Source organism: Cucurbita pepo, chromosome LG09 (genome assembly GCF_002806865.2).
Source record: "Cucurbita pepo subsp. pepo cultivar mu-cu-16 chromosome LG09, ASM280686v2, whole genome shotgun sequence".
Lineage (NCBI taxonomy): Eukaryota > Viridiplantae > Streptophyta > Magnoliopsida > Cucurbitales > Cucurbitaceae > Cucurbita > Cucurbita pepo.
In genome coordinates this window covers 4,037,247-4,047,062 of record NC_036646.1, presented here as the reverse complement: position 1 = coordinate 4,047,062, position 9,816 = coordinate 4,037,247, and the positions used below count along the sequence as shown (strand labels likewise).

Sequence of the window (9,816 nt, the reverse complement as noted above, 5' to 3'; positions counted from 1 at the left end):
TGGAAAAGCGTTTTGAAAGCAAGAATGAGAGAGAGATTGAGAGTGGTGTTATAAACTATGCAAGCAAAATTGCAACAATAACCGGGGGTAGGGAGATTTTGACGACTAATTTCATCCCTATAGTACATTGAGGCATTTCATGTCTACCCGGCATAGCCATGATTTCGCCGGAACGTCATACTCTTAAAGAAAACAAGAAGGAAATAATATAACATGAAAACAGTAAAAGAAAGCGGTAAAGTAGATCGAGGCAAGGGTTTTGGCGTGTAACGGACATGCGGCCATGGCCACACGCCTTGGACAAGCATGACCGTAACACAATAGATAGTACTTATTTACACACAGTTCACGCACATGCACATGAACCCATTAGATAGACTCGTATATGTAACCCTAGACCTGTTTAGAGCTAATGTACGTTTAATCTGCCAAAAATCAACCGAAAAGAAATAAAAGCATATAATATAGTGGTGAGCGTGTTTGTACGTAACATATAAGAGAAGTGATTCATGATCATGTGACATACAACATGCATGAGACCCCGCATCTTAAATTATGGTTTAGATGTGCATCGTAAAACTCTTCATAGCATGTCATAACATGTCATTGTCAAACATCATAGTACAACATGACATCTCATAACATAACATAATTCATCGGTCATAATATGACATCCATTTACGTTCTAATATTACTTGGCACATTTGGGCATATCATATAGCAAAACATATCATATCATCATAACATATCTTATCATCAAACATAACAATCATATAAAACATATGACACGTGCAGTGGTCATTGGGCATATGTCATCATCTATAAGACAACTCTTCTGACCATGCTGATTGTAGAGCCATTAGGGAGATGCGTCACGCACGTGTAAGGAGGTTGGAGGTGCGTGCGGGTTATTGGACAGGTTGGGTCATGTTCTCGAGTGCAATGGTTGCGTCTATTGGGTCGTAAGCTGCGTGTAGGCCGTGACTAGCTAGGTCATGCGTGTCTGTTGGACTGAAATGGATTGCGGGCATAAGCTGCGTACAGGATGTGGGTCGTGGGCTACTGGAGATGGATATGAGTATCCAACTCGACATCGACTCGTGGATCCTTTCTTCTTCACCCGACTGTCCGAATTCTTTCCATTTTTTCTCTCTTCCCATAACATACTCCAATGTTGTTCTTCCCATTTTTCGATCGTTGTTCGTCCCTCCCTTGATACTAGAAGACGATGAGATAGTGGTCAAGCGTAACGCAATGAGGTCGTTCTTTTCCTCAACTCGAAAGCTTCACTCGCTGTCCTTCGCCCATCTATAAACTCTAGTGTCACTATTACATGCATGATTTGACATTTATTTTAAAAAATATTTATAATCTTCTTTTTAGAGAATGAAACTTGAATTTCAAAACATGTAGTTATTTATAATCCTAAAGAAAAACATCACATTTAAAAAACTAATATAACATAGTTCTAGCATTTAGAGGAAAAATAACGTTTTACAAGTACAGAAAGGTGTTTATAACTTCCCCACCAGGACCTTATTCTGGTCTGGCCCGGTATGGAATGAACTTATAATCATGAAATCGACTCGAACAATTTGAAATGCCTCGACTTTTTTAGAACAGGTCCGAGTCAAATAAACTAAATAAGTTCTTTAAAATGAAACACAAACTCTTTAGTTCAAAGGTTCGAAAAGAAAATACTGGAAATCTAAAATGGATATGATTTTCATGGCTTTGCATCAAACGTCGTCATCATCCACGCTGCTTGCACTTATTCTTACCTGAAAAATAAAACATTTTTGTTAAGGGGTTAAATATTATAAATAAAAATACTAGTAAATGATGTCATTATTAAGGTCGAAAAATGCAAATAGATACGAGCATGTTATGCATGAAGACTTTCCTTCCATAACTTTCCTCTATTGGTCATACCGTCACTAAAATTTAGGAGGGTCATATCCTCACTCTCTCTCGTGACCATATTATCAAGTTTAAACAGAAAATCGCATCGTTACAAAAACGTCAAGGGCCATATCACCACCTCTTCATATCCTCTAATTATCATAGCTCGTAAACATATATATGCATGAGGTACCATCAAATAAGAAGACACAAAATAATTCGTGACATATTGTCATATGCCTATTCATGTAATATCATAATTTCTTGCATGGCTAGTATTTCTATCCGTAAGAGTAGTATCATAGCACCATATCATGACATGAATCATATACATGCACGGTCAACATTACTATTCTACTAGCATCTCATGATCATGACTCATAATATGTTCATCGATATACTTATATAATAACGTACATTTCTATATATAATGATTATATAGAATTCAATTGCTCCTATGGATGCGGACTTACCCTATTGTCGACGTTAGTAACTTGAAACATTACTATCCTAACCAAGAACACACTAAGTAGAAAGAGGTGGTAGAACCTCTTGCCATAAAGAAGAATTCCACTGCGAAAAAAGTAGAGAAATTCTGATAGAGAAAGGGGTGCAGAGTCGAGGAACCGAGAAGTGATTTTCAACCGTTCCCGACAGATTGAAAGAGACTCCTCAAAGCATAGATCAGCTGAAAGCCCATCGAGAGACTTGGAATCAACCTCATTCTATATTTTTGAGTTTGTGAAGAGTCGGTTGATAGGGACATCAACTAATTAAGTGGGAGAGGATGTCACAGGAGACCTGAAATCAACCTCATCTTATATCGTTGAGTTTGTGAAGAGTTAGTCGACAGGGATATCAACTAATGGAGTGGGGGAGGATGTCATAGGAGACTTGAAATCAACCTCATCCTATATCGCTGAGTTTGTGAAGAGTCAGTTGATAGGAATGTCAACCGATTAAATGGGGAGGATGTCATAGTCATGCCTGTCTAAGGAATGTTGCTTGTGGTCGTGTGTTAGATGTGCCAGTCACGCTTGCCTAGGACGTGCTATCCATGACCACATGTCTTTACTATTCCTATTGTGTAAACATGGGGTTGGATGACTGTTCACCAAAATCATGTCTACTTGGCCAAGACTAGAATGTTCCCAAATGTATCATAAGGGTATGACTAATCGTCAATTCTTCCTACATAAGTTATATGTTATCAAAGCATGGTTATTGCTTGTTTGCTTTGAGCCTATACTATTGCTTTCTAACAAATTGTTTTCATTGCATTTTCTCGCACACGTTTTCCTAAATACTCTCTCAAACGTGACCGAGACTCGATCATAGGTCTGAATTATTCATGACTTACAATTTCCATATAGTTGACTTGTTCATTGGGTTGGAACAATTGTCGCACAATTATTGTTCGGCTGTCACACGAGTGGGTTGAGCAATCATAAATTAAACTATTTCTTAGGACAGAGTTAAAATACATCACTCTCTTTGGGGCCCTCAATAATTTCATCCCATTAATTATTTTCACTTAATAATTTAAATATTTTTTTCTTTTATACATTTTCTTCTATATTTTTGTAAAATCGAGACCTCCGTATTTTGATCTTAAACAAATATCTATAAATTTTGCATGATAATAAACAACAAATCATCTATAAATTTTGTGAAAAAAATTTAAAGATAGAAAGAATGAGAAACTTACTCAATACGTCTGCAGAGAGTGATGCCATCTCCAATGGAGAGGAGAGCTATCTCAACGCGCGAGTCATTAACAAGAAAAGCATTAAGTTCTCGTATATGGTTTCTACTAGCCTTTAATTTCTCATCAACGACGTCGTCGCTCTGTGCCACTGTTCCAAACCATAGGGTATTGTCATAAGCAATTACTCCACCGACTTTCACCAATTTCAGAAGCAATTCGTGATATTTAATGTACTCTCCTTTATTAGCATCCACAAATGCAAAATCAAATTCTCCTTTGGTTCCCTGTTCAACAAGAAAAAAATACATAATATTTAATTTGGTATCAACTATGAATTTATTGTATTTTAAATTAAATGTACGACAATCATTTATGTCATTTTCTTTTTCCTTGAACATAACGACTTACGTCACTGAGGAGATCGTTGAGGACAGTCAATGCTTGTGATTCTAGAAAATTGATCTTATGATCAACTCCGGCCTTTTTTATGAATGGTAAGCCAACTTCGAATGATTCTCTGCTTATATCAATAGCAGTAATCTAAATAAAATAATTAAATATATTAATTTCGATCAAAATTAACTTTGAAACGAAGTAATTTTAAGTTTTATTTAATATAGATAAACTAAATTTAAGCATTTGAGGAAAGAAAAAGGAAAGGAATTAGTGGAAAATGATAGTTTAAGCTAATTGAATCGAAATTAAGCAGCGGATGATGGCGATGAACATTGAGGGGGAATCTAGGGCGTACCTGACCATCAGCGGGCAGTGCTAGCGCAGTGGTAAGGAGCGAATAGCCAGTGAATACGCCGATCTCGATCGTTTTCTTTGCGTTCATCAATTTCAGAAGCATTGATAGAAACAATCCTTGATCCGCTGGTACGCTCATCACGCTCCTGCAACTCAATCCCCAAATTTTCTTCCAAAATCATAAAACACTCTCGTACACGATTATCGAACTCAATCCAGCCGAATCGATCGTTCTAAGTCTATCCTAATCTAATCCAAACGGATCGAAATCACAAAAATCTAAATCGTAAGAAGAATCGAAATCTCACCGGGACTTGAACGTTTCTAACGTGATTTCTTTGAGTTCCTTCAACTGTTCGTGCTCTCTCGGATACGAATTCTCTTCCAGTATATACTGCAATCAAATACAAGTGCTCTAAACTTCTCTAATCTTCAGCGATTTTTATAAACCGTGTTTGATTAAACTAATTCATCTTAGAACGATCGCGAGTAATTAACGTAATGAAGGCGCAGTGCAGAGATTATTAATTTGTCCTCAGAATTGAAATAAAATCACGAACAGGATTCAGTTAGGAACCGGAACGAACCTGGAGAAGAGCGGGGCACTGGAGGATGTTCTTAGAATCGTCGGCCATGAACTGCTCTGCAAGAAACGAGGTGGATGCTTGCAACCAGTGACTTACTGTGACCTTTTTGGTACGCAGGGGATTATTTATAATATACATAAATTCATAAATAAATAAATAAATAATAACCGGCTGCACTTTGTCCATATTTTTTAAAGTCTTTTAGAAAAATAATATTTATTTCAAAAATATCCTTTTAAATTTTTATGGATATTTAATAATAATGGTGTTTTTTCTTAATTAAAAAGATAATTATTGAAAATTCAAAGGTATTTTTTATTTTTTTTTAATTTAATGGCATTATTGAAAATTTTGAAAGTTACCGATATTTTTTTTAAGCAAAATAAAAATTTAGTTTTTATAATATTGCAACTAACGCGTTAGGTTTATGGTACATAGTATGTCATAAAACTTCCGGGGTATAAAGCGTAACAATATAACAAACATGGCCAATAATTTAAGATGTACGCAGCACGAAAATTCACAAGAATCTCATAATAGGGACGATGAACGAGCTCGCTAGTTCACCCCTAATCACGAACTTGCTTCAAAGAGGGGCGAGCGTTTGCAGTATGACAATAGTTACGAAGGTCACTCCTCACGAGTTGTATAACAAAATGGAGATTGGTAGTGAACCTATCACAGGAGTATGAGACTACAGTTATCCATAACGATCCGTCAAGAGATGGAGTAGTAGAGTCGTGCCCTGAAATATAGTGTCATAAAGAGACCTTATGTGGGTACAATTAATGGATCCTAAACTATTCCTTGCTCAAAACGCTTCCAGAAACGGCAAGGGACTACATGAAGTTAGTAGCTTAACAAGCACGGGATCGCTCCCTCTCAATGAAATGACATTACGAATCTCTTAGAATTGACTAATATCGAGTGATATTTCTCATACTGACCTAGTTCTATCACGACATTGATTATTGCCCGAAATATCATAAACAAGAGCTCCAAAAACTCAACTCATCTTCTCCGAACTCGAAAGGTCGTGTTCACTTTTTTTTTTTCTTTTTTTTTTCCTTATTTTTTTAAATACGCGTAAATGTAAAAAAAAAGGTTGATAATTTAAAATAATAATCAAACAAAATATTTTAAATGGATGAAAAAGATAGTAGCGAAGGTTTATTGATTATAGGGTTGGAGAAAGTGATCCCACATATTGATGCCAACCGTTCAATTAATAGCTTTAATAATGACAAAAATCAAATTTAATGTAATAGAATCAATCCATTGCAAATAAATAATATTTACAAAAAAAAAAAAAATAATAAATAATGGAAAATTGCATTAATTATTAAAATTTTTGAAAATATTCTTCGGCCGTTATGTATGGCCGTTAGCCTCACGATTTTAAAACGCGTCTGTTAGAGAGAGATTTTCACACCCTTATAAGGAATGTTTCATTTCCCTCTCACGCCGATGTGGGATCTCACATAAATGAGACTTGAAATACAACGAATTTCCAAAACTAAATTAAATGAAAAACGGTGAGGTTGAAAAGTAAAGGGTCGGTTGGTGGCAAAAGAGTACGGATGACGTTATTACATCGATTACACCGAGTGCTTGCATCAGGGACCATGTGGGATACGATTCACATAATAATTGCTTTAGTAGCTCAAAATAGTTGGAGTGTGTATTAGCTTAACGCCAAAAGTACTTTCGTGTATGGAAAGCTAAATGAACAAATCTCCGATAAAATGAAAAAGATTACTTCAAATTAAGATATATATAGTCATCTTTTAACAATAAGTAAAATTATAAATCTTAACGAGAAAATTGTGCTAATGTTACGAGTAAAATTAGATCAAGAGAACAATATTAATGAAAAATGTTAAACGTGAGACAAAATTTAGGTCAACACAGAAAAATCGAGTTTGTTTAGTTAGTCTATCAAGCGGCACACACGATGCAAGCCCCTGTACTTTGAAGAGAGTAGCTAGTGATCCTAACATAGTGATAGACAAGGCGATGACCCTCAAGTAGCGTCCATCTAGCTATATGAGCGCCAAGATAGACAAGTGTCATGATGCGACCGAGGAGGACAGTTATCTAATGCACCAAATAGATGTGCATTCGAGTCAAACTAAGGCATAAACAAGATAGAGGCAACAAGTAGACAAAAGGGTCAAGGATAAGCATGATAAAGGGCTAGGTAGTGCCCCAAGCCTTAACCTCGAAAGTCGGGAATCTAAAAGGAGCTTGGGCATGCGACTCTAGAGTTAAGTTTGAAACTCGTCAAATTTTATGTCAACCAGATACTGGACGGACGGTCCACGAGACCATATGACCATTCACCAAAATCATGTCTACTCCTGCTATACCAAAAAATGCCTCAGAATGTACCTTACGAGGAGACATGGTGTCAACTCTCCACCATCCCTAGACCTTGTGACCTAAGTAAGATACCTTATGACACATACGTATGTCACACTGAGGCCTCGTGTTGCAAGACGAGTGTCTCAGGTGACTTTCTTTGAAATTGGTCTTCAAAGACAGAGTCAGACGAGATGGGTGTGCAGACATTGCACCCCTGCCCATGTGTTAGAGGTTGATATATGCACTAACTATCAGGTACAGAGTCCATAAATGATTTAGCGTGGATACGAGAGGAGTCATGCCTCGATAGAACCCAAATGGATGGATGGATATTTTGGGGACCCCGATAACATGAACGACACATGGGTCCATTCTCGATGGACATGTTCGAATAAGCTACAATGGTCGATGACATTTTGAACTTGAGATGATATCATGACGTGAATGTCAAATTGTTGGGAATCAAGATGAGAATATGAGATGCAACGTTATATGTTAGACACCTTGACCCCAAATAGCGGCAAGTTCGAGTTGGATGACTTGACCTAGTGTAGAGGCAAGTCAGATAGAGTCGCAGACGATTGAACATGCATGCACTAGTGATGTGTGTGGCCAAACAAACTTAGATTTCGCATGAGTTGTGTTCGATTGACAAAGACAAACTTTATCTAAGGTCCAACGAAGCCATAAATATTTTTGAAACAAAGTTTTAACGGTTTATCTCAAACTAACCGTAAAGTTATTTTAGTATTTTTTTAAAAAAAAAAAATTAATTCAAAGATATAATTGAAATATGGTTTAAATACATGAAAGTGAAGGTTAGTTAATGTGCTACTTTATTATAATATGTCCTACCAAAGATATGGTGGATAAAGAAATTGCTTCCTAAATAATGCAACAAACACATTTTAGGGCCCACAAATAGTTGCAAATAAATAATCTTATTTTAATGGAAGATTTTCTTTTTCTGAAAATGATATCGACTCTCCAGAATGGTATAATATTGTTCACGGTGAACATAATGTTCAGCTATGTACCTAAGTTTTAGATTTTCCAAAAAGACTCGTATCAATGGAGATATATTCCTTACTTATAAACTCATGTTCGTTCTCTAAATTAGCCAATGTGGACTCCGTCCCAACAATCTTCAACAAGGGTTTCAATCTTAATTGTTGGCAACTAAATATGAGAGTTGAACTCGTTGCAAGACGAGAGAGTCGAGAGACTTTCGAGGAGTGTGTAACCCACCACTATCTTATCGTAAACGGGGATTATTATGATCATTTTTTTTTAGTTATTTTCAAATCTATTAATGAAGGGAAGACGACGATAAATGACAACATCTTGTGACGACGACAGTGAAAGGTAAAAATGACTACGGATAAAGGACGGCCACGAGAGGACGAGGGAGAATGAGAAAGGAAGAAGAGAAAGTATAAGAGTTCAGTTGGTCACCATCTGATGGCCCGACATCCCCTACAACATGGTCACGTTGCTTACTCATTTTTTCTTAAGACTAAAGACTATCTTAATAGACCAACACGAGCCCTTCCAACATGTTTTTTTCCTTATTCATATGAAATTTTTTTTAGAGGCGGCCTAAAAAGGGGTGGACCTCGTTCTAATTTTATAAGATGTCTATATATATATATATAAACAATGATTATGATGGATATATAGTGGCAATTACCTCTCGTTTTGACAAGTGTCTCACCATATCATATGATAATAGTTCTACCAATACGCTATACAAGAACGTTATCATGTATGGACGCAACAAATACATTGATATAAAAAATTTTGTTTCTCGTGTGATTTAACTAGAGATGGAGTTGTTGAGCTAAACGGTGTCACACAAAAACAAATTATAGATACATAAATAATAAGTAAAATGTAACTACCTGAAATTTTCTACTTAATTTAAGTTCGTTACTGTATATATGTCATAAACATGAATGCGGAAATACTTCGTTTAAACTTTCATAAAACATAACATTTAGCTTAAAACACAGTCATGGACTTACGTGTTTTAAAAACAACTCTAAAACGACACAACAAAAAACTAAATAAAATAAATAAACATTTAAATTAAAAACATCATAGCCTAAGATTAAGAAAATAAATGCGACTACCCTGCCCAAAGAGGACAATATCTGTTAGCGGTGGGCTTGGGTTGTTACAAATAGTATTAGAGTCAAGAAACGGGACGATGTGCCAGCTTTCTCGCTTTCCCCCAAAGGGGGGTAGACACGAGGCGGTGTGCAAGTAAGGACACTGGGCCCCGAAGAAGGGTGGATTTGAGGGCGGTCCCACATCGATTGAAGGAAGGAAAGAGTGCCAGCGAGGACGCTGGGCCCCGAAGGGGGGTGGATTGTGATGTCCCACATTGGTTGGGGAAGAGAACAAAACATCATTTATAAAGGTGTGAAAACCTTTCCCTAGTAGACACGTTTTAAAGCCTTGAGGGGAGCCCAAAAGGGAATATCCGCTAATGGTGGGCCTGGG

General features: G+C 36.6%; 1 protein-coding gene across 1 annotated transcript; it reads right to left on the bottom strand.

Moving 5' to 3' along the window:
- Nucleotides 1-1,443: 1,443 nt before the first annotated feature.
- Nucleotides 1,444-5,064, bottom strand: LOC111801779 (flavonoid 3',5'-methyltransferase-like). Its single transcript, XM_023685934.1, has 6 exons — nt 4,948-5,064; nt 4,669-4,754; nt 4,362-4,506; nt 4,019-4,150; nt 3,611-3,894; nt 1,444-1,781 (listed from the first exon to the last, which is right to left on the bottom strand). Exons 1-6 carry the CDS (start codon nt 4,993-4,995, stop codon nt 1,778-1,780), a joined length of 699 nt encoding a protein of 232 aa, XP_023541702.1. The 5' UTR covers nt 4,996-5,064; the 3' UTR covers nt 1,444-1,777.
- Nucleotides 5,065-9,816: the final 4,752 nt, after the last annotated feature.

Excerpts from the sequence above, each read along its gene's own strand:
- LOC111801779 (XM_023685934.1), bottom strand. The coding sequence starts at position 4,995 with ATGGCCGACGATTCTAAGAACATCCTCCAGTGCCCCGCTCTTCTCCAG. Across the intron at positions 4,151-4,361 it reads CACTGCCCGCTGATGGTCAG|ATTACTGCTATTGATATAAG; the intron begins GTACGCCCTAGA and ends TATTTTATTTAG. Across the intron at positions 3,895-4,018 it reads TCAACGATCTCCTCAGTGAC|GGAACCAAAGGAGAATTTGA; the intron begins GTAAGTCGTTAT and ends CTTGTTGAACAG.